The sequence below is a fragment of the Eumetopias jubatus genome, unplaced genomic scaffold (genome assembly GCF_037043125.1).
Source record: "Eumetopias jubatus isolate StellerSeaLion01/CBP00866 unplaced genomic scaffold, mEumJub1_p1.0 scaffold_15, whole genome shotgun sequence".
In the NCBI taxonomy this organism is placed as follows: domain Eukaryota; kingdom Metazoa; phylum Chordata; class Mammalia; order Carnivora; family Otariidae; genus Eumetopias; species Eumetopias jubatus.
The window spans coordinates 72,526,867-72,553,038 of NW_028274821.1; the positions used below are offsets into that span (position 1 = coordinate 72,526,867).

Here is a 26,172-nt window from a genome sequence, read left to right on the forward strand (position 1 = left end):
ATATTATCTGTTTTCCTGCTCACTCTTACTCATTGTGCTTTGTGTCCTTGCGTGCCTAGATATCTTTGACTACCTGCTGTTCATTGTTTAGGGTGGAAAAAAAGGTCAGGGATTAATTTGAGGTCCAGATAAAGATACTTCTCTCCAGAAAGAATTTTTGTTTATTTCTGCCAAGGACCAGAGACAACAGCTTATCTTGGACCATCTTAAACCTAGTTTAAGGTTTGAAGCTCCTTGGTCATCCCAGATAATTATAACACAGCCTACAATGCTAGTGGGCTATTTCTCTTGTAGTTCACGTTGATAACCTCCCTGATATTTGGTTCTTTGAGATTTTGGTTTATTGTATCTCCTATTAGACTTCTCATCTTTATGGAACCTGAGTTTTGATTTCTCTCTCCTTACTCCTCAAAGGAAACAAATTTTTCTGGGCTGGAAAAATGTCTTAGTGAGAATAAAAGTTTCTAAATTTGTTATATCTGGTAAAAACATTTTTCCAGAATTTTAATTTTTTCAGTGTGAGAGTTGGTTTGATAACCCAGCTTACCAATATTGGAAATAAGACTCTTTCATGGATTATTGTCATAATTATATTTTATAGACTTCAACCACTTGTCTATGTTTGGTTTGAATTCAGTCTCTAGTTTCTGATACTCTTTATGAGGTTAAAGATGTTTATTTTAATCTTAATTTAACAAATGTTTTTAACATAAGTCTATGTTAAATTCAATAAAATGCCTTGTCATTAATTATTTTAACTTTGTGATAAACATGTAATTTTTCACTTTAAATTGGAAAATTTCCTTTTCATTCTTTAAAAATGCTGCCCTTTTTTTTGTTTGTGTTCTTTCAATTTGCTGTAATTTTCCTTAGGATTATTGCATCTATTTTCAAAAATGGGAATACCCTAGTTTTTTGGGCTATCATGCTCAGGTTTTGTTAACAATGCCAGCCCTACAGAATCAATTGGCAAGTGGATGTACTTTCTTTTGACACAGAAGTCAAAGGGAGGAACTTGAGATGCAAATCTCTCTTAAACTCAGGGACATTTTCCTCTGTTGTATCCTTAATAATTGTTTTTCTCTTCTCTACATTTTTTTTCACTGCAGAACATAGAGATTAGGAAGAATGTAGTTGTAATAGAAGTTCATTAGACCTCTATTAAATAAATTTATTTAAAAACTACAATCTTTCTAATCTTTATGTTCTGCATATTTTTGTGGATGGACAGAGGGAGTCCTATGTAACACGTCAACTTTTTCTCAGGCTCTAATGTCTACCATAAATATCCCCCACAAGAACCTACTAAAGAAAATCTTATTCACGAGTTCTAGCCCATTGGACAGATGCCTCAGTCTAGTGCTATATGCACTCACAATAGTTCATAACATTCTTCTGCTACTTTATTGACTCAAAGTCTGCTCCTACTTACAGCCCTGTTATCTGAACTCTAGAATTTTCCATGACTCTATCCATTCTCCTCTCAGGGAACTTCCAGAAATTGCTGAAAATTTCTGGCCCTTTGATTATGATACCCTTCCACCTTTCTAGAAATTTATTTTTCCTAATTTTAGGTTTGATTTATCTTTTGGGATTTTGGTAGAATAAAGGACAGTTAAACATGTGGGCTGAGATTATCTTTGTAACTCGGGTGCTAAGCATGACTTGCAATGTAATACAACCTCATTTAATATCTTCTGTTTCTTTTAAGTCTCTTCAGCAGGGTGGGTTCTTTTCTCACCATTGAGGGCTACCCCAAGCAGGCTCTGTGACTTTTCCAGTTCTTTTAGGTGATTTTACCTCACAAACACCATCCCAATTTAGTAATTCTGAGTGCCTAGCCCTGAGTAATAACCAAAGTTTCCAACTGCAATTCACAGATGGGACCTTTCTTTTCTTTTCTTTTTAAAGATTTTATTTTTAAGTAATCTCTCCACCCAATGTGGGGCTCAAACTCACCACACTTGAACACTCTAGATGGAGCCAGCCTACCTTTCTTAAGACAACTGCATGCATGCCACCTGCCTTCCACAACAGTCCTGCGGTTAGCTTCTTCTCTCACACTCATTCACTCTTCCCCGACTTCTTAAATGCTGTTTAAGACTCCTACAGGTTTGGGGTTGGAAGAAGGGAGGAGCAGTAATTGAAGTGGGAAAGTTCTAATTTAACTGACACTCTTTCAGGTTGACTTTCCATCATGGTGCCTGACAAGTATTTAAAACAACTCTTTCCATCATGGACACATTCATGATTCTTGAGAAATCAAGGGATATTCAAGATGAACCCCAATGACTCATTTTTCCTCAGAGCAGCCATCTCCCTCTTAGCCCCCAATTTGTTAGTTGATGGGAAGTCTTTCTGTGGGGTCCCATCAATGCCCCCAAAGAGATCTTTGGGGAAGACTGAAAATAACTCCAAACCAGATCTTCTATAGAACCTGTATATCCACAAACTCTTAGATCCAGACCACTGAACAGAGCTACCCCTTCTTTGCTTCTTCCATTGGAGCTACTAGGCAGCCTGCTGTCCCTTCAGATTTTACAGGTGGGTATCAGATACATCTCTGCTATGTCAACAAATTGCAGGTGTGTCACCCTCAAGTTTGATGATTCACTAGAAGAACTCACAGAACTCAGGAAAGCCATTATCCTTATGGCTATAGTTTATTACAGTGAAAGGATACAGACTAAACTCAGTAGTGGGTAATCAGTTGTTCTCTCCCTATGGAGTCCCATGGAGAGCACTTAATTCTCCCAGCAATGATGGCAACATGTGCAACGCCTTGTACCAAGGAAGCCTACTCAGCCATGGTGTCCAGGGTTTTTCCTGAGGGTCAATTACAAAAGCATGGAGGGTTCACACGAATGACCTTAGCTAGTCTCTGACCTTTCCAAAGTCAACCTGATATAGTATAGAGTCCCTGCTGAACAAAAAGAGCTATTCACCATAATTTGCACTGTAACATAAACTATCTGGCATGGCTCATGGTCTCAGATATACAAAGACACTCTTATGAGGCAGGATTTTCCAAGGGATGAAAAGTTATCTCTTAGAAGCAAGTCAAAGGCCAGTCCTTTCTTTCACATGTGCAGAGTGTGAGCACCTCAAGTCCACTTTACAGTTAACCCTTTACTACATAGCAGGGGACGTATGCCAACCCTCCAGGTGGTCCTATTAAAGACCCTCTTTCATACACTAAGGAGATGGGATGCTTTTTAACCAGTCCCTTGGGTGGGGTGACGATGGTTCTCACTACAGCTAAACAGCTCAAACCTTGATGAGTCATCTAAGGGGTTCTGGGCTACTTGCATTTTTCATATCCTTCAGGATAGTCTCTCTTCAACTTTTTAGGATCTTGGTTGCAGTGTCCATATGTTGTCATATTACAATATATTAACAGCAGCATTTTAAAGTAAAAGGACTGTTCTAAATGAGGAGGAAAAAAGGAAGAGAGGACAAGGAGGAGCAATAGCACACTAGACATGGGGAGGGAAGTGTGTGGGAAACAAAGCATGTCCCTGTGTGAGAATCTGGTGGATATTGTATACCGGGAAAAAGATGCCAAATTCTAAGGCTACCTCAACTAATGAAGAGTGTCATCCTGCAATAGCAGCCTCTTTAGGGCTTAAATTCATTTATTATTTTTGTTTTCACTTTTGTTTGTGCAAAAGGGTTTTTTTCTTTTCTGATACTTGAACAAAACTATTCTCTCATAATTTGTGTTTAAAACTAATTTATCTTGTCTAAGTGCCTACCATGCATCTCTTCAAAATAGAGTCAGTAAACAAAATAATGTCACTTTATGAGCTTGCTGCTTGAGGGACGATAAATAAGAACAGGTGAAGGGTTAGCAGACCTAAGTTGGAAATGGCCCTCTTCAGCGAATGTTCATTGTAGGGAAGTCCACTTGCCTCTGAGACACTGATTTTCCCACATTTGTAATAACAGAGGTGTCAGGTGGCTAGAGAAAACCATCCCTAATATGACATCAGGGGTACAGGTCTCCCATGTTGTTAAGTTAGTCAAGAAACCTGTAGTTCCTGTTCTTTAAACTAATTAAACTTTAAATATCTTTTAAAATTCAAATCTTATTTGGCAGTCTGTTTTGTGGCTCTTCTGTGGAAGCTGCTGTTGTCGTCTTTGGCCCCTCAAGGTGGTGTAAAGATATGTCCTAAGAAAGCTGGTGGACTGATAGGACTCTACTGATTTGACTTCCCCTGTGAAAACAGGAATAAAGAAAATGGAAAGACACACGCTTTAAAAAAAAAAAAAAATCAGTGTTTTCAAAGGCTCATATGAGTCTAGAACTAGAAGATACAGGATTAGTCTGTGTTGGAGTTCGGGCATAATAAAAAAGTCAGATGGTTCGAATTAGTTTCAGTCTTATTGAGACCCCAACTTAATCATTCAAGATGTGATTCACAAAAAGCAGGAAGCAAAATAGACCCATTGCCTCAGATTTTAAGACAGGAATAAAATGAACTAAGAGCGGCTTTCTTCCAGGAAGACAGCAAAAGTACATCTGCGGTTCTCATGGTCAGGGAGAGGGTTGTTCTTAGAGCCAACTTTCAGTCGTGGGGATACTACCCATGTCCAACTATAAACCGAGATGATGTTGCTCGTGCTGACACAAATCACAGGAAATGGAGGCAATCATGGACATTTACTGTATAAGCAGCAAACCAGAAAAGTCTCCTGAGAACAGGGAAGAGCCCACAGTCCTGGTGTTATTTTGGGTGGACTGAACAAACATGAATGCAGAGCTGGGAGCTAACTGGCACAGAATAAAACAGAGTTTGAACTGTGGCTCTCCACTAACGAACTACTAAGAACAATGGGTACTCTAAAGGATGTGAAGGCTCCTTTTCTCCCTGCCTCTGTGAACATATCAACAACCTAAAACCCCAAGCAGTTAGAACAAGAGAAAGGCTAGCCACGTGCCCCAAAGCAATCAAGAATTATTTTGTTTTCTTCCTACAGAAATGTCATTCATTTTTCATGAAAATTTGTAGTCTTAGATGAACTTCAGAGTGAGTAGTGATATTCCTTTTGTTTTACAACATTGGAAATACTAGTTTCACATGGATAGAACAGAGCTTACTTTTCTAAAATAAACTTGTATTTTGATAACCAGATTTATTTCAAGTTATACTGATAATATCTCCATTATTTTGGTATTCAAATAAAAAATGTAGAAAAATTACATGTCTCTCTTGTTTTTCCAATAATTATAGTTTCTAAAATATTTTAAAAGTTGAATCATTTTAATTTGTTAAAAGAATTTTATAAAAATAAATAACCAAATTATCTATGTTAAAGACAGTGCTTTTGAATTTTCTCAAAGGGAGGCTCACCTTTATTTTACCCATATTTTTAAAAGGTAGTATTTTTGCTTCAGAGTACATGAGCTTTGGAGTCATCTTACTGTGTAAATTAAAATAATTACATATATCAGCTGGAAAATATTATGTGGAATATTGCAGCAGTCAGACTGAAAGAAGTGAAGATGTATGGTGATGTTGATCAGAAACAGTATGGAAAAATTCCTCAGTCTGTTATCCCTTTTTCTATGACAAATTGACAGACATTATTATATCTCCCTAAACATGGATGCTTCTGGGCCATACCCTACAGCTCCAGGTATTCTCAGCAAGCTGGAACTATGTGTAACATAAAGCCATCAGAGGTCTTCCTATGCCAACGTCAAGTCATGATGAAGTTACAAGATTATCCATAACTGTGAGCAGATTCTCTCAAACCAGCATTATTAATGTACTACTGATATATAAAAATATTCTACAGGTCAATACTAGTTTGCCACTTTCAAAAAGCTTTTACACACGTTATCTCAAGTGTAAATAAGGACGCCTATTTGTGATAGAGTTTCCTATCTGACTGCCTCTTTTTGAGGTCACTCTCTCAGAAAAAGAACCTACATCCAGAGCAGAGAGCTGTTTATCCAGCTCCTTCAGGTCAGTATGGCTGAGTGACTTGCAGAAAATAACATACTTACCGTAAATACCAGATATAGTCACCTCAATTAAGTACCCGGGTTTGCCTAGGCAATCCTTGGTCAAAACTCAGTAATAATCTGCACCTGAGGGGCAAAAAAATCAAAATGAAGGGCAAAGGATTGTTTTTATTTTTAGGTCATCAAAAAATACTAAACTGTTGGTCAGGATGATCCATGAAGAAAGAAAAACAAATTCAAACTATGACTAACAAGGCCTGCTGTGCATGAGTCACAAACTGAATCAAGCAAGGCCTCTGGAAACAGGAGGAAAAGCATCTAGGAGCCACATCATAATCAAGCAATGAGCCTTGTAACTTGTTGGTGTCTTCACTGAACTATTTCAATACCTTGATGAAGTCCAGGAGAAGAGAGGTCAGCCAGTTTAAAACTCCTCTTCCCTACCAAGAATGTTCTCGGTGACCTTGAAGAGGAGCGTAAGAATGGCTTTCTTAGGTGTGAACATGAAAATAGTGCTAGTTTAGTCAACCTTGGGGGATGACTCATTCCCCAATTGTGTCCTAGGCATTACGCTGACCTACTTCCTGAAGGTGGGATTAACCTTGCAAAGGGGGAAGGTAATTGTTCTATAGATTTCACTTCTATAAACTGGAAAGGGATTATATTTATAAATGAAATATCCCAATAGCATAAAGCGTGTTGATTGAGCACAGAAGTTTGAGGCCTTTCGCTTTTTTCTCCATGGTTGCTTTGTTACTAAAATTCGGGAGAGACCAAATTGTATTTCAAATTGTTCCATCTTTACTATCTCACTTGGAGATTCAAATCCATAAGAGGATGTGCTTCTGATAAATACAATAATGACAAATCCTATCTGAATTCCCAACTGAGGTTATGTCCCTTGAAGAAATTTTTCTCTCTGCCTTGTCAATTTCTCACAAAGTCCAGGCTGTTTATCTGGGGAAACCACCATAATACTTTATGTGACTTAAATTGATGCTCACATGAAGTTTTTATCATAGGGATTGAAACTAGTAGTACAGGGAAGGAATAAAAAGACAAGACAAACTTCCCTGCTTAATCGCTACAGAGAGTGCTTGGATCCAAGACCAGCCAGCCACCTGGCAGCAGAAAGAAGCAAGCCGGTTTCACCCCAGGGCTTCCCCTCCCCTTGTTAGTCTAACTGTGAAAACAGGCAAAAAAAAAACAAAATAACCGGCTCCAAATTTCTTATTCCCAGCCTCGTTCCCTACCATGGGACAGAGAGAGATCTTTCAAGGCCACTCCTCCGAGATAAGATCAAGGTGAATCATGGCCTGATTCCTTGGTTGTCATTCCATTCAAATTTCCCTCAAACTGGCATTTTCCCCTCATACAGTGATGATTAAAGAATAATTATTGTAACTAGAGTATGAATTCTAACTCTGCAACCTCATAGAAAGTGCTGGGCAGCTGTCTTTCCCACAGAGCTGAAAGGATGATGACTAACACATAAATTAACCCGCCAGTTGGGTGCTAATATTGCACTGATATCCTGGCTCTTCAAGGACATTTGATTTTCTGATTTAAACGGTACAGCATGATCTATGTCATGCCTCGGAAACAGAATTGGCTTTACAACCGTTTTTCTTCATAACCGTCCATCCATCTGGTGTGCATGTGTGGGGAACTGAACAGGAGTTAACCATTTCGTAACGCTCACAAGTCTGTGGGTTGTCTGGGTGGTTTTGCTGATTTGGGCCATGATTTCATGATCTTGGCTGATCTAGTTCCTGTGATTGGCACACTGACTGATCTAGAATGGCCTCACTTGTATATCTGGCGGCTGTTCTTGGATCCCAGCTGGGGCAGTGGGGCTAACTGGGCCAGGCATGCCTCCTTCTCTAGCAGGCTAGCTCTTCTGGGTTGGTCACAGGAGGTCACAGGTTCCAAGAGCAACAAGAAAGTAAGCCACAATGTGTAAGACTTTCACGAGTCTGTTTCTGATCTTCTAAAACAAGTACAAGGCCAGTTTAGGTTCAAAGCACAGAGAGAGATGCCACCTCTTGGGGGAAGAGCTACAAAGCTACATTGCAATGTCATGGGCATAAGGAAGGGAAAGGTTTTGGCTATTTTTGCAATCTACCATGGGCCCTTTGTTCATAATTTTGATGCTTTTTCTTTCAAGTCAACTGATGCAGCCTATTAGGAAATCCTTGACCTAATTCTATCCGTTTTTTTCCCTCGACTCCACCAGGTTTCTTCTGGGTCCATTCAAGAAAGTGTGAAAGACCGAGTGATTGACTCAAGACTGCAGCTGTTTATCACTAAGCCAGGACTCTTCACATGCATAGCTACTAATAAGCATGGAGAGAAACTGAGCACTGCAAAGGCTGCAGCCACCATCAGCATAGCAGGTAGGATGGATTTTCACAACCGCATTGCTCCAGGAGAGGGAAGAGTTGGCACTAGGCCCCATCTCATTTGGGGGAAAATCTTTTTTCTTTTATTTCTTACTCCAGTCCCCTTTGGGTGATTTCTTCCTCCTTGAGGACACACCAGAGGTTGATCTAGATAATTGATCTTGGGTGATTTATTGCCTCAAAAACGAAATCCTCCAATACCTGTCCCCATGATGGGTAACAGCTTCCAGAAGTTCATTTCTATTTCTTTTCTCTCCCTCCCTTTCTTCCTCTTTTTTAACCTTCCTCCTTCCTTTCTTCCTTTTTTTCTGTTTTTCCATTTCTTTTTTTCCCCTTCCTTCCTTTCTCTTTCCTCCTCCTTTTTTTCTTTCATGGGGCTAATCACACTTTCCAGGGCTCTCAAAGAGTAACTTGGCAGACACTTAACATGGTTGTGCCAATTTCTGCATGGCTCTTTCTTGAGGGCATTTTTACTTATGAGTATTCGATCTACTTTGTGGTCTTTCCCTTTCCTGTTTCAGGAAAGTGATAGCAGGACTTACAGGTGTTTTCAAGGAAAAGAGCTGACATACGGATTTCTAGGATATTTGTGTTGAGTTATAAAGGTTTATTTTTAAAATGTAAATGCCCCAAAGCCTTCTGAGAACATTTGTGGAATTCCTAGAGATGGAAATAATCCCTGTATCAGGAAATGCCAGGCATGCTATACTCATAATGTGTCTACTGCCCAAGGGTCAGCAGAGATGCTTGGCCTCACATGTGAGGCAAGCACTGGTAGAACCTGTGCCCAGGGCCAGCTCCCCAGATCCTGCTATGTCTTATTACCAGGCCACTTCTTTGATCTTCCATGATGGGGAAATTCCTAGTAATGTTTGTGATTTTAATATGAGATGAATAGAGACCACAGAGAAATACATAGGGAGAACTGGACAAGGCTGGCCTTCTAAAGTATGCCTTTGAAGGAAAGAGAAGATTCTAAAACCAAGGATTCCTTCTGCCTGCTTCTCCAGGGATCTATGTACTTATATCTACCTATGTTGAGATATCATATCAATTATTCTAGAATTTCCACTGATGGGAAATCATTTCTCCTACAGAATGGTGAGAATTCTAAAAGTGAATTCAACTCAATTTAACAAATAATCATAAAACAATTATTGCTTACATAGTACCTTGTTGTTGATAAAAGACTCTTACATGCATTTATTAAATACTAGATTCAGGCCATCATTAGGTAGAATAAAGGATGCAAACTTAAGTAACAAATGAGATCAATAACAATGGAGTCCCTGCCTTCCAGGGACTGTCAATCTAGAAAGGAAGTCAGCCAGCCATATACATTATGGCACAGACTATGTTCTCCTGCAGAAGCACAGACAAAGAAAACAGCAAGCTGTTGGCAAGCTTAGAGCATGATGGCGACTGGGAGTGAGATAGAGAACAGGAAGAAAGGTTTGAAATGTGGGCTCTGGCCGGGTTATGAACAGCCTGAGTAGGCTGAATGTATTCTTCAATCAGTGGGAAGTCATCTAATTACTTTAGAGTAGAGAAGTGATATGGTCAGATATATTGGATATCAGCTATATTATTAAATTAGCAGATGTTGGGTGTAAAAGACTGGGAGGCATGGCATGCAGTCAGGAGGCTATCCCAGGAGTCTAGAAAAGTAATGAAGTTCTGAACGACAAGTGCAGCAATTGGTCCAGAGAGAAGGGGAGAGATTCAGGTGACCGATCAGGATAGAAACGATAGGACTTGAGAGGTGCCTGGGTGGCTCTGTGGGTTAAGGGTCCAACTCTTGATTTTGGCTCAGGTCATGATCTCAGGGTTGGGGGATCGAGCCCCATGTCAGGCTCCACACTGCGTGTGGAGCCTGCTTAAGATTCTCTCTCTCCCTCCTCCCCCTGCCCTTCCCCTACCTCTCTGTCTTAAAAAAAAAAGGAATAGGATTTGATTGTGCTAGAATGTAGCAGTGTAGTAGATATGAGTCTGAGGAAGGTGTCTAGAACAAATAATAACAGATAAAACAAAATAAAAAATCAAGAACATGAGGAGGTCGAAAAGATAAAAAAATTAAATTTTTAATGCCTTTTAATAACCTGGAATTATTCTAGTCTCACTATCTTTGTTTTATTTGATATTTGATCAGCAACCAATGTTAAATAAATACCTATTTACAGCATCTATCCATCCTTCCCTCCATCTATTTAGATAACATGCGTGTGTGCGTGTGTGCGTGTGTGTGTGTGTGTGTGTGTGTGTGTGTGTGTGTGTGTGTGTAGAGAAAGAAAGATTTACATATGAATACTCAAATCCAAGAAAATAAACTGATTTAATCTAGTTTAACCTACATCTCCTCAGGGTGGAAGAGAAAAATTAATTTTGCGAATCTTAAGAGCATTTCATTTTAGGTAATTATTCAGTCATTCACATATTAATTCCCTGCCAGGGCTTTTCCTCCCCTTCCGCCCCTCTCCCCTAGATGGCAGGGGAAAAGGGACTTGGATACATGCAGTGGTGACCTCTGGAACAAACCCCTACCCCGTTCTCTGGTGAAGTCTACAGCTGGAGAACTTGTGATCTCATCTCTTGGCTTTGTTAGGACCCAGAGGATGCCCCTGGCTGGCTCGGCACCTTTGAGGCTCGTTCCTATAACAACACAGTCCTCTCCATCTGGGTCACATCCTTCATCAAGCCCCTCTCTAGAGTCTACTTTGCAACCTCTGCAACTCAGTCACCCTGTCTCTCCCTATGAAGGCAGGCCTGCTGAATTCCAAGTCAGCTCCTTCCTTATCCCTCATGGGGCCTGAAGTAACTTCTGGATCACTTTCATGTTATGCATAATCCATTTGTTATACAAAATCCATTTGTTATACAAAATCCAAGAGAGATTCAGACCTATTGACCTACTGACCCAGTTCTGCTGTCTACCCAACCATGTCATGCTACCATTTTTATATTAATGTGGCCATCCCATGTCAGAGTAAGGAACGCCTATAAGGTTCCTTGCTTCTAGAGTTCCAAATGTAAGAAGTAGAGAAATGTCCCTCTGCTTTGGCTTTTTCCTTAATTTATACCTCTCTTCTACCCAGAGAAAGGAATCTATAAAATGTATATCCGAATTCTTATTTCCTCTACCTTCCTCCTTTCCACAACATACCAAGCAGGAGAGATTCCCCCTCTAGTGCAGCAACCCTCAGGGCCTACCATCTTAAGTACAAAGATGAGTGTGAAGGCAGTGCTATGGCAATAAAGGAGAACCTAATATAATGGGTATATTTACATCACACCAAGGCAGATTCATTGCATGGACATGATCTTCAAGATGCTGAAATGACTACAGAGCATGACTGCCACCATATTGTATACAGCAACATCACCCCTTCATCCCTGACCTCACTGATCTAACTCCATTAATAAATGGATTATACCAACAGAGGAGGCTGTAATACTAAAAAAGTAATGGTATCTTCTGGTGGTAGAAAGAACCTTAAGTTATGGCAAGCAGCATAGAAAGGCATGCCTTTCTATGGAGGGAGAAGTGGTCTTAGGCATCAACTCTGAGAAAAGACCAGAGTGAGGCAATGGTAGCCTGGGGGAAAATAGCAGTAGCATTGGCATGGGGAAAAAGATGGTAGAAGCAATGCATGAACTGGTATATAGCAGCAGAGAGGACTTGAAATTTCCTGCAACAGCAAGGTGAATACAGATGAAGAGCAGTGACCTCAGTAAGGGCAATGGTCATGTAGGCTGGAACCAGCAATGACTTGACTTCTGCCAATGGGCCCAGCAATACATATTTAGCAAGTGTTGGGAGCTGTATGTGAACCAATAAATGTGAATCCTTCTGCACATGGAAAAAAATGTTACTAAGATGAATGAAGAGAGACTCCCTTAAGGAACTAATTCATAAAAAGCTATAGGATCATTTTGTTTATCCCCTGATCAGTTTTTCCCGTTGGATCTCACAGACTTTGAGGCCTGAAGCTCCCCTACTTTTCCTAAAATTTCCCCAGCAGATCTAATGAGGGTGTCTCATGAGTGCAATGGAATAAGACCTCTGAACCCCGTGAGACATCTGCCATTTACTCTTCCTCTCCTTGACCTGTTCTTTTCCATTAAATCTGCTAGGTGCCTCACAATGTTTCCAGTGCCATCAGTGAGGAAATTGCCTCCCAATCCTGAGGTGCTCCCTGAGGCAATATTCCAGGAAAGTGAGGCCACATTGGTGAAAATAAGATCCATGGAGCCACTTAATTCAGAATCATTTTAAAAGAAGCATGGTCTCATGCTCCCGAGACCTCCCAGAGCTTGGATCTCCATTCCTGCTTTCAGCCCCTCTCTTCTTTGGCCTCTGATGGCCTCAGAAGCCCAGAGTTTTGAGTCAGACATGGTGACTCCTCTTGACATTCTGGCAATGCTTCCTTACCCCAAACTCTCCTTTCTCTCCTTTCAGCCATCCCCATCCTCCCCTAGTGTTCTGTAGTCAACAGCCTCCTTTCTCACATTCTCTGTATTTCACTTTGAAGCTTTTACTCCATCTGTTTATTTACTCATCCCAGCAGGAAAACTGGAAATGGAAAAATCTGGTCTAGTGCTTAGGATTAGGTCTAACGATATTTCTAGTGTTTGAAGGAAAACAAAAAAGATCAGCCTTCATTTTTCCAAAACTCTTCCATGTGTATGCCCAAATCCTTATGCATTGTTTGAGAAATGTGATATACTTCTTTCTGACTCATTTACATTTGCTGTTAGTCATCAAAAGGAGTCAGGAAAATTTTGGAACCTCTCCTTATGAACCAGGAAGTTGCATTTCCTTCCAGCCACAACCTTGAAAGGCTCAAGTTGCAATTTAAAATCACCAGGATACTGGGTATTTGGCCAGATGCCTTCTCTTTGTCATTAGAACCCTAGGCTCTGTGACAGAGACCAGCAAGACAGCCCATGATCCCGGTAATGAGCATAATTCTGGAGGAGCCAGATGCCACCAAAATAGGCACCAGTACTAATTCTACCAAACATTTAAAGAAGAATTAACACCAATTCTTCTCATACTCTTCCAAAAACTGAATGGGGGGGGGAACACTCCCAAACTCATTTTATGAGGACAGCATTACCCTGATACCAAAGCCAGATAAGGATATTACAAGAAGAGAAAACTACAGACCACTTTCCCTGATGAATGCAGATGCAAAAATTCTCAACAAATATTAGCAAGCCAAATTCAATATCATATTAAAAAGAGCACTTATCATGATCAAGTGGGATTGATCCCTGGGATGCAAGGATGGTTCAACATACACAAATAAATAAAATGTGATACACCACATTAATAGAATGAAAGATAAAAATCATATGCTCATCTCAATAGATGCTGAAAAGCACTTGAAAAAATGCAATATCCTTTCATGACAAAAATGTTCAACAAACTGGGTACAGAAAGAACATTCCTCAACACAATAAACCCACAGCCAACATCATACTCAATGGTGAAAGGCTGAAAACTTTTCCTTTAAGATCAGGAACAAGACAAGGGTGCCCACTCTCACCACTACTCTTCAACATAGTACTGGAAGTCCTAGCCTGAGCAACTGGGCAATAAAAAGAAATAAAAGGCATCCAAACTGAAAATGAAGAAGTAAAATTGTCTGTTTGCAGATGATATGATCTTATATATAGAAGATCCTAGGGACTCTACAAAAAAACCATTAGAACTAATCAACAAATCCAGTAAAGTTGCAGCATACAAAATCAACATACAGAAATCAGTTGTGTTTTTATACACTAACAACAAAACATCTGAGAAAGAAATAAAGAAAATCATCCCATTTATAAGAGCATCAAAAACAATAAGATACTGAGGAATAAGTTTCACTGAGAAGGTAAAAGATCTGTATGTTGAAAACTAAAAGATTTTATGAAAAAAATCGAAGACACAAATAAATGAAAAGATACCGTTTCATGGATCAGAACTAATACTGTTAAAATTCCCATATCACTCAAAGCAAGCTACAGATTCAGTGCAATACCTATTAATATTCCCATGGCATTTTTCACAGAAATAGAAAAAAAAATCCTAAAATTCGTATGGGACCATAAAAGATTGTGAACAACCAAAGCAATCCTGAGGATGAAGAATAAAGCTGGAGGTATCACCCTTCCTAACTTCAAACTATATTACAAAGCTATAGGAATCAAAATAGTATAGAATTATCATAAAAACAAACTATGGACCAATGAAACTGAATGAAGAGCCTAGAAATAAACTCACATATATATGGTCAATTAATTTACAGCAAAGGAGCCAAGAATACACAATGGGGAAAGAACAGTCTTTTCAATAAATGGTCCTGGGAAAACTGGATAACCATACAAAAGAATAGAACTGGACTCCTCCTATCTTCCACCATACACAAAAAGCAACTCAAAATTGATTAAAGTCCTAAACATAAGACCTGAAACCATAAAACTCCTATAAGAAAACATAAGCAATGAGCTTGACATCAGTCTTGGTGATGATTTTTTTGGATATGACACCAAAAGCACAAGCTAGAAAAACAAAAATAAAAAAATGGGATTACATCAAACTAAAAAGCTACTGCCCAGCAAAGGAAACCATCCACAAAATGAAAAGGTTTCCTATGAAATGGGAGAAAATATTCTCAAATCGCATACCTGAGAAGGGGTTAATATCCAAAACACATAAAGAGCTCATATAACTCAATAGCAAAAAGACAGTCCAATTTTTTTTAAAAAAATGAAGAGAGGATCTGAACAGACATTTTTCTGAAGAAGACATACAGATGGCCAACAGGTACATGAAAAGGTGCTCAACATTACTAATCATCGGGGAAATGCAAATCAAAACCACAATGAGATATTACCTTATAACTGTTTCGATGACTATCAAAAAAAAAAAAAAGACAAGAGTTGGTTCAGCCACTGTGGAAAACAGTATGGAGTCCTTAAGAAATTAAAAATAGAAGTGCCATATGATCCAGCAATTCCACTTCAGGATATTTATCCAAAGGAGATGAAAATAGGATATTGAAGAGGTATCTGCACCTTCATGTTGGTTGCAGCATTATTCACAATATATCGAAACAGTAGATACTAGTTACAAGATATGGAAACAACCTAAGTTTCTGTCAACAAACAAATGTATAAAGAAGATGTAATATATATAAAATACCTCACTGTATATCTTACAGTGTCTCATATACATATATACATACAATGTGATATTATTCAACAATGATAACTGGCCATTGGTGACATGGATGAAACTTGAGGCCATTATGGTAAGTGAAATAAATCAGACAGAGAAAGACAGATATGTATGATATCACTTATGTGTGGAATCTGAAAAAGTCTAATTCATAGAAACACAGAGGACAGTGGTAGTTACCCCATGCTGGGTGGTGGGGGAAATGGAGAGATGTTGGTCAAAGGGCACAAACGTCCAGTTACAAGATAAGTTCTGGGAATCTTTGTCCATATGGTAATTATAGTGAATAATACTGTGTTATATACTTGAAAGTTGCTAGAGAATAGATCTTAAATGTTCTCAGCACAAAAAAGAAATGGTAATTATGAGACATGATGGAGATGTTAGCTAATGCTAAGCCGGTAACCATTTTGCGTTACATAAGTGTATACCTTAAACTTACACAACGTTATAATTTTATCTCAGTAAAGCTGGCAAAAAAAAAAAAAAGACAAAGGGATTCAGTAGAGGAAAAGTTTGTACTTCCCATTCTCAGTGGCATTAACAGGTCCTTCCTGGAAGACTAAGGTTCAGAGTTCCACCTACTCTTATCCAGTTGGAGAGTACAGGAATGAGCCTATGCTCCCACAAAAGCCAGTCCTCGTTCCACCAACACTCCCACCATCTACAATGCTCTTTCTTTGACCTCAGGATCTGGGGCTTCTGGTCACTAAATTTAAAACTCAAATGAATATATGCAGCATAACCAAAATGGGTGTAGGGAGGGATCTAACGTAGTAGTATTGGAGTTCCCCACCCCTCCAATGGACCACATATTTTAAGCATTGATAGTTCACACTATTACCAAAACAACAACAACAACAACAGAAGTTTGAATTCTATTTTCACAATTGACATAGCTAATTGAATGTACAGCCCTGTTTCACGGTCTCTGTCATATCTGATAGTCACACTCCCTCGTCCCTGACACGCTCTTTCCGGTTATGAGAACACGTGGGGATGCATCAGAGAAGCACACGACCAGCTTTACCACCCAGTGCTTCAGCTGGGACAGGCAGAGTGCTCTTACCAACAAAACAGACGCTGTCCCCGGCTGTTTCATGATGGCTTTATCTGGTTTCAAATTGATTAAAGGTGTTTGTTTTTGTTTGAAATGAAAGGGAAGAGAATAAATGAGTAACAGCCAGTAGCCACCCTAAATTGCTATCAGCTGTTCTGCAGTGAAGCCGAAAAGGGAAGCATTCTTTTTTCACAATCAGGCAGCTTTCCCATATTAAAGTTACTGAGTGTTTTAGAAGAGAGCCAGAGTTTTACTGGGTTTTCCAGATAATTGTAAAGATACTACACGTATTGAGGATGGTTGGCAATTTTTGGAATCTTAAAAAAATCTAGTTTTGAGATCAAAGCACTTGCTTATAATTGCAACGTTCTTGGACCCTTCCCTGGCTCCCCACCCTTCCTCCAGAAGAAAATGCGACTGGAGGAATTTCTGTCAGAAACACATGGAAGCCCTCTGATTCTCTTACTATTCTTGACACATCCAAGCACCCTTAAATTAATTTCATTTTTCTTTCCCTACTCATCCTTGAAATAGAAGCCTATCTAAGCTTATTATCTCCTCCCAAATACTATGGCTGGGTCCTCTCTGGCACTGGCACATCTTCATGGTATTGAATCCTCTTTTTACATCTTAAATTGAGATACATACCCTTGGTCTCCTGGTATTTCAACAGGTTTCTCCGCTCAGCTGCTATTAGAACCTGCCTTTACCCCTCCAAATTACAGACCATTTTCTCTAGAAGAATCTCCTGATGTCTCCTTTCATCTTTTCTATCTGCACAGTGGCAGAATGGTCTTGTAGCTTGGGTCCTGTAGGTGCTTTATATAGGTTGGTTTCTCATCTTTAGGCTTGTTTTCATGCTACAAAGATCCTTGGTAGCTAATGGAGGGGAATTTGGAGCTTTGACACTACCTGGGCTGATGATGCCAGTGATGGACCCAGGTTGAGAAGAACACAGTTCCTGCAGACTCTCAGTTTTCTCTTAACTTACCTCCTCCAAATCTGCCTGTTAATGCAGTGTCTGGCCTCCTAACCAAAGAGAACTTTCCAGAAACTTAGGAAGTAGAGCTATCAAAGCTATCTCTTGCAAATCTGAAGGTTAAAATGTACTAACTTTTGTTTCTTTTCCCCTTTAATGTGACTTCCTGTGGGAACTTCCTCTCCTGTTAATAGAATGGAGGTAAGACAGCCCTGTGACATCAGTGTTTTGTTGTGTTTTTTGTTTGACCCGCCCTTTATTGCTCTTTGCTGAGTACTGTAATCTTTCAAAAACTTTCCAATTTCTAATCCTTTTCACACTCTTACAAGATGATAATGAAGATAGGTCACATCTATTGAATACTTACTGTGTATGAAACACTGTGCTAAAGAGCTTTACATGCATTATTTAAATTTATCCTCAGGACATGCATATGAAACAGGTACTATTATTATCTCTATTGTACAGAAAAGAAACTAAGAGAGTTTCTTTGAAATGGAGAGTTCCAGTGACTTACACAAAGGGTAAGTGATAGGCTTGGAAAGTGAACCCAGAACTGACTCCCCAACGTTCCCTTATAACTTTATCTTGTAGATAAGAAAGTGTTACCTTGTAATATAACATTTTACAATGTACAGTGTTTTATTTTCAGTAAAAATGACTTTCATAAAAAACCTATGAAGTGTCATAACTGTTTTCACCTAATTTTACAAGTAATGAAACAGATTCAGAATGATTAATTAGGTAATAATAGTAATAATGATATTAGCAGCTAAGTTTGTGGTACATTTATGATCACCATTTTTCTCATTTTAACATTTCAGTGACTTTATGGGGCAAGACCTATTATCATCCCTATTTTTTAATATGAGGAATCTAATGCACTAGGAGTTGCCCAGACCACACAGCTTGCAAACTATAAAACCTCAATCCGAGCTCAAGTAGACAGACTCAAGAAGTTACATTTGATAACTACTGCACTAACCCAGATAGCACAGTAACTGAGCAGGACCTAGAACTCCAACCACTGAGTCTAATTCCATGGAATAAAATAATTCATTGCATAAGAAAATTTGGTTAGTTCTTAATATTGTGCCAATTCATGTAGCTTTGATGCATTCATTTACTTACCACAGTTCTTTTTTTTCTTAAGATTTTATTTATTTGAGAGAGAGAGAGTGAGAGATTGAGAGCACAAGCAGTGGGGAGGGGGAGAGGGAGAAGCAGACTCCCCACTGAGCAGGGAGCCTGATGCGAGACTCGATCCCAGGACTCTGGGATCATGACCTGAGCCGAAGGCAGACGCTTAACTGACTGAGCCACCCAAGCGTCCCCACCACAGTTCTAAGAGACAGTCCTGTCCTCAAGGACTCTACAGTGAAACTGAATATCTACCGAACAGATACACAACCTAAACGTGGTAAAAGTTAAAATGTAGGCCGCCAAGAAAAGAGATGCCATCTTTTCCTCATATGCCATTCAGCACTCCTTCCAATGCATTTTTAAACCACTCACTCTATTTCTGGCACTATATTGGAAAGCGGAAAAGTTGTTTTAACTTGTATGTATTCACTGCCCCCAAGTAATTTACATTTTACTAGGTGCACATGTACACACACACACACACACACACACACACACACACACACACACAACATGATAATGGAAGCATGGACAAAGTCCAAGGACTCAAGGACAGAAATAGATCATTCAAATGCAAGTAAATGCAAATGAAAAATCAAAAACCCATTAGTAGTCAGTAAACTAAAAAATATCCTACACAGTTTTTCACTTGTGATAACACGAGCACTCTCAAACCGCTGGTAGAAAGGAAACTGCTATAATCTCTCTAAATAGCATTTGGCAGTTTTTATTAGGAGCCTTAGGATCATTATATCTACTGATTGGCTAAGTCCAGTTTTAATAATCTATGTTAAGGAAATAATAAGTGTATGAACAACAAAATTGAAAACAACACCACATTTATTAGTGAAATTTATGAGCAATGTCAATATCTACCAATAAGGGAAATTGGTGTGATTAAAAACCATGCTTTTGAAAAAGATAATAGCACAGGCAAATGTTCAATTATATTAATTCTCATTAATTATATTATTAATAATGCTTATAATCATGCTAAATAAAAATGCAGGATACAAAAGTACATTTACATAATTCTAAATATACTGTATATATAACTATATAGTATGTATATAAACTATAGTATAAATAGCCCTGTATATATTATACTTACATATACACTGATTATAACTGATATATGTACAAATATATAAAATATATACAGTGTTTGTGTATTTGGCTAATATAATTAATTTTCAAATTTTTTAAAATTAAAAATGTTTTCTTCTTTACATCACATTTTACATCTTTATTTTACACAAAAACTAGGTACTGCTTTTAGTCAGAAGAACTACAAGAGGTGTTTTTCAGAGGAAACCGTGTCCTTGAGGACACTGGATTTGGCATTTCAGATAAATGACAATCTATGTCTTAGAGCAGGGGTTGGAAACCCTTTTTCTATAAAGGGCCAGATATTAAATATATTTGGCTTTTCATATACAGGCTCTGCTGCAGCTGCTCAGCTCTGCTATTGCACACAAAAGCAGCCACAGACCATTCATAAATGGCTGAACATGGTTCTGTTCCAATAAAATGTTACTTATGGACACCAAAGCTTGAATTTCATATAATTTTCACTTCTTCTGATTTTTTTCAATCGCTTAAAAATGTAAACACCATTCTTAGCTCACAGGCAGTATAAAGACAGGCAGAGGGTGGAACTTGACCTGTGGATTATATTTGCTGACCCCAGCCTTAAAGAACGAACCGTACACAGATAGTAGGCATGGAAGAATAAAAACAATTCCAGTTTGCTTTGGGGATTGGCAGTGTAGAACCCCGTCATCACACTTGCTGGGAAAGCACAGTGGCTGTAGGCAGTTGCTATATAAGGAAAAAGCTGTCTGTACAGTAGTCCCCCCTTATCCACAGGTGATATGTTCCAAGACCCCCGGTGGACGCCTGAAACCATGCATAGTACGGAACTCTACAGACACCATGATTTTTTTCCTGTATATATATGTACCTATGATAAAGTTTAATTTACAAATTAGGCATAGGAAGAGATTAACAGTAATAAAACAACAGAACCAGTATAACAATATACTGTAATAAAAGTTGTGAATGTGGCCTCTCAAAATACCATACTGACTCACCCCTCTTGTGATGATGCAAGATGAGAATATGCTTGCGAGATGAGACAAAGTGAGGTGAGTGACGCAGGCGTTACGACCTAGTGGGAGGCCTTCCCACCGTGCATCAGGAGGAGGAGCCTCTGCCTCTGGACCGTGGTTGACCCAGGGCGACTAAAACCAGGGAAAGCGAAACCGTGGAGAAGGAGCAAGTATTGTGCCAGAGGACAGGTAGAGCTCTCAGGTGCCCCACCCCTAAGGAGGGTGGCAAAAGCTGTGCGAGTTTCCCCTGGACGCGTGGGGTTGCTTTAACCCAAACCAGCCTCAGCTGGTCGTCTGGATATGCCCTTGGACAAAGTACTATGTGTTCAAAGGGAATAGAGGTCTCCCTCATAGAAACTGTAAGATCACATTGAAAAATGCTCAGCTGGATGTGGTTCATATCTGCTGAAGCACAGAGAAGAGTAAAAAATGCAGGGAGAATCCTTTAAATATTCAATTTGACGAAGGAGAGTTGTCTTTTAAGGAGGGACTTGAGATCATATATCCATCACTGCTGCTAAAAAGAAGCACTTTACAGAAAGGAAGGTCAGCCAGGTTTCATTTGTCAGGAGGCAAGAGAGGGACTGGCTCCATGTGCAATATGAACTAGCATTTTTGGAGCTTGTCCGGCAGACCGTTCCAAAATAACCAGCATTCTGTGAAGAGATCCTTGTGACCTCTGCCCTGCTGTTCGAAGGACCAGCAGGACCAGCTGCTTCTGGTGCTTCTCCACTGGCAGTTCCAAGAACTGTGAGCAGAGGAACCCAACTTCAGTTGGACAGTTCACTTGCACAAGAGAGCAGAAGACACCAGTGGAAATTCTTTGCATTCATCTTGTCCCCCAGTTTTTGCTGTGAGCTTCTTTTAAATTTTTTAAGTGATAGGGTTAGGAGGATGAGGGACCATGGCCCCATATGCCTCCACATCTTGCCTCTGAAATTTGAAAACTATGAACAATTAGAGGTTTATGAGTCTGCAAAAGAGGAGAGGAAAAGGAAAAGGAAGTTGTTTAAGCTCTGAAAGTGTGACTGGGCAGTCTCTATATACATACATGTGTATGCACAGATATACGTTATATATGTGTGTATATGTAATACATATAGACTTGGCCCTGTACATCCTTTACCTTGTAGAGCTGATCTTAGCATAGATATACTTCCAAGGCTAAGTCTTTAATGCTCCTAGGAACATCACAGAGGCAGAGAAAATTAATAAGAACCATATACTTTATATTTTGTCTTTTCCCAGCATGCAAAGGGTTTCCACAGGCTACTTCTCTGCAAGCTGGAAGAAAGAACCAAAATTACAAACCAAGAGCTGATTTCTATTCAAAACCTACTCTTTTTTTCCTGTTTTTTTCTTTCTTCTTTTACATTATATAGCTACCAAATAAATGAGGACCCAGTACTATCAGGCCAACAGAGGCTGTTCCAAAGATTTTTCTAGGGCATTTATTAAGAAAGGCGGCAGACATACAAAGAGAGAGATTGATTATTGTCAATAATCCTTATTTTTGAGGCTATTTTTATTAATTTTTCTTTCATGTACCTTTTCTGGGTTTTTCTTTTTTTTTTTTTTGCTTGTGTTAAAGGAAAAATCATCAATGTTTTTTAATTTAAAAAATACTTATGGAAAAATACAGAGTCAGTCGATGGTTAACACATGACAGCAGAACCTGGATGAATAATTCTCAGCTCAGAGGCACTCGGGGAAATATTTAACTTTTACATGATGCAGTTTTTGTGTTAAATGAAAAGAATCCCACCTGCTTTTATCTATCCCCCCTTTATACCAAGATATTATGTTAATATGTGAGGCCATTTAGTCAACCAGTTTGAAGTACTTATGGTTATTAGGTATTATTCTTCAGTTTCTTAAAGTACAGCCTTTCTTGAACTTTCTTAGTGTTATCACAAACCAGATTTCCCTAAGAGGCTGGGGCATAAGCTATTTCTCTGGGTTTTTGCTCAACCTTACCTGGCCCAAGTTTTCATGACAGCTTTGTGTTTTCTTATTTGAGGCCTTCATTTTTAAAACAAGCTACAAACTACAGGTAATGTAATAAAATTCGTATTGGAGGGACACGTGGGTGGCTCAGTCAGTTAAGCATCCACCTTCGGCTCAGGTCATGATCCCAGGGTCCTGGGATCGGGTCCCACACTGGGCTCCCTGCTCAGTGGGGAGCCTGCTTCTCCCTGTGCTCATGCTCTCTCTGACAAATAAATAAAATCTTTTTTAAAAATTAAAAGAGAGTAAAAATAAAATAAAATTCATGTTGGCTAATTAGTAAAAGGCTAGTCTGAATTAGAGGACGATTCTATATTATGAAACATAATTTCAAAGTATGGTACTTCTTGAAAGTTCATCATTTTACCTGATAAGGTACATAAGCTGTATGCCATTTAATAGATTTGAACACTATAGTCAGCCATGGTTTCTAATTCAGGTATCAATTGTTCGAATTCAAACGGGTTCTCTTAACAATTTAAAAATTCCTCACAAATTCCAATTTAACTCTCTTACCTTAAAATCCTTTATATAAAGACAACAAAATGTGAAATTCCAACAACTGTACAAATCTAAATGAGCATACAACTTTTTTTTTAAGATTTTATTTATTTATTTGACAGAGAGAGACACAGCGAGAGAGGGAACACAAGCAGGGGGAGTGGGAGAGGGAGAAGCAGGCTTCCCGCGGAGCAGGGTGCTTGACGCGGGGCTCGATCCCAGGACCCTGGGATCATGACCTGAGCCAAAGGCAGACGCTTAACGACTGAGCCACTCAGGCGCCCCAAGAATACAACTTTTTTTGTCATTGTTAACAACAGAGATCTGATGGAAGGCATAAGAATATGTTGAGACCATCACAGTGTATATACATAATAAGTGCTCAATAAATATTTGTCGGCTGAGCATAGGAGTTATTACTATAATTCCCAGCACTCTGTTAGGGGGCAGTGGATATGTGCAGAGAATACCAGCAGTATTTTTCATTCTTCCTCTCATTCTCTTCAGTTGTTACAGCAGATAAGCTATTAATCTTATTTTTGTGCTAGCACTATACAATTTAGGTCTTTTCCTCATGTATTATCCATTAACACACGATCTGAGTTCAGAATAATTGCTTACATCACTCAACAGATTAGGCCCTCGGGGCTCTGACCAGATGACTTTCCCCAAGTCATGTGATGAGAAATAGTAAAGCTGAAGATCGACTTAGCTCCTTTGACAGCCTGATCCCAAGCTTCCTCCTCCCTAAGTGGCTTTTAGTCTTTAATGAAATGCTGGGAAGGTGTGTGAGTGAGAGAATTGGGGTACAGGAGGTGTCACAAAGATGTATGTGTTCTATAAAATTCAGGGACGTAACTATCATAACACATAAATAAACTATGCTCAAAAAGCTGGGTCACCACAACTGTTATGTTCAATCATTTGTTAATTGTCATGATGTATTTTTTTTTAAGATTTTATTTATTTATTTGACAGAGAGAGACAGTGAGAGCAGCAACACAAGCAGGAGGAGTGGGAGAGGGAGAAGCAGGCCTCCCGCGGAGCAGGGAGCCCGATGTGGGACTCGATCCGAGGACCCTGGGATCATGACCTGAGCCAAAGGCAGACGCTTAACGACTGAGCCACCCAGGCGCCCACGATGTATATGTTTTTTAGATGCACTTTACTTATTGAAATCAGCTCCATTTGTAAGAAGCATATGAAGTGCCTTAACCAAGAGTAGTTAACTTCTATTTATAATGTAAAATAGTAAAACTACCCAAATCTATTCAGTCCTTGATAGTTCCCAAAGCTTTCCACATCCATTATCACATATGACCCTCATAATAACCCTCTGGGGTAGCTGGAGGTGACCGAATTATAGCTGGGAAGGGAGACAGTATTCAGACAGAACATTTCAGCCAAGTTGCTAGTACAATCTTCTCCTATTGCTGTGATGCAGAGGTGGAAATAAAAAATGAAAAAAAAAAAAAAACAAACAACCCAGACTGAATGCTAAGAAATAGCATGTGATGGAAAACGTTGTTCATTTCTTCTTTCAGTAAACTACAGAAAGATAACAAAGGCTACTGCGCCCAGTACAGAGGGGAGGTGTGTAATGCTGTCCTGGCCAAAGATGCTCTTGTTTTCTTCAACAACTCCCATGCAGACCCTGAGGAGGCCCAAGAACTACTAGTTCATACCACCTGGAATGAACTGAAAGCAGTGAGCCCATTTTGCCGGCCAGCTGCTGAGGCTTTGCTGTGTAACCACATCTTCCAAGGCTGCAACCCTGGGGTAGTGCCTACTCCTACACCCATTTGCAGGTACAATAAAAAAAAAGAAAGAAGTGGGAAAATTCTGTTGGATGCAAACAGGAAGAGTTTTCAAAAGAAGCTGTCATGTGCTATGATAGATGCAAAAGGTGGCTTTTGTCCAAAATAGAAAGTAATTAATTGGACACAATTCCTACCATGTAAATCGCTGGTGACATCCTATACTACAAGGGCTCTGAGCTCCTAGAAAATGTCATAAGAGGTATAATACTCTATTTTACTTGTTATTGTTCATATTACCATATTCATAAATATTCCAGTGGTCTATGAAATAAAAAAAAAAAACCCACAAACGTGGACCTCATTAGTAAGCTACAATACAGAAGAAAAAAGGTCCATTTCAAATGTTTCAGCACTACTGGCCAGTGAATGTGAGATCTTGGTGAGTACTTCAGAATATTACTTTCTGTAATATGTATATTATTTTAAAATACATTCCGCCCGACGTTCTAATTTAAATACTAACAGTCTTTCTCATGGTGGGGGGGGAGGGTGGTAATAAATAGTTATTTCTTTAAAACCCCCATACTCTTTAAACATGGAAATTCATAAATCCATGTTTGATAGAATTATCTTGCCTTTATTTACTTCTTGCACAGGAAAGACAGGAATCAAACTGGCTTTTGAGCCGAGTAGAACAAAGGTGAAATACTGTTTGTACTGCTTTCTAGATACATGTAATCTTGGCTAACCTTCAGTTTCCTCATCTGCAAAACAGAGAGGATTAAAGGATAAACTGTCCTCATAGTATATGTTAGAAACTGGACAGATACTGTTTTCTTCCGAAGAAAACAAATGAAAACTACCAACACAACACATTTCCACCTCTGTTTTGATAAAACCAGAAAATATTGAAATATTGACATAATCATAGGGCCATGAGGTCATTAAAATAGAATGCTCTATTCCTCAACTCACTGCAAATTTTGAGGGTTTGGAGAAATTGTAAGAGG

The 26,172-nt window shown here is 39.1% G+C and overlaps 1 protein-coding gene across 5 annotated transcripts in view; it reads left to right on the forward strand.

Annotated features, from left to right (window-relative positions):
- Positions 1-26,172, forward strand: part of MUSK (muscle associated receptor tyrosine kinase) — a 94,714-nt gene that overhangs the window by 54,666 nt on the left and 13,876 nt on the right. For 3 of the 5 annotated variants that reach the window (XM_088018795.1, XM_028108827.2, XM_088018796.1), the window contains 3 exons: positions 8,208-8,367; positions 17,835-17,841; positions 24,947-25,210. In XM_088018795.1, the coding sequence (XP_087874921.1) occupies positions 8,208-8,367; positions 17,835-17,841; positions 24,947-25,210 (431 nt within the window). The remainder of the gene's footprint in view (positions 1-8,207; positions 8,368-17,834; positions 17,842-24,946; positions 25,211-26,172) is intronic. The other 2 variants (XM_028108828.2, XM_028108829.2) reach the window with 1 other exon arrangement.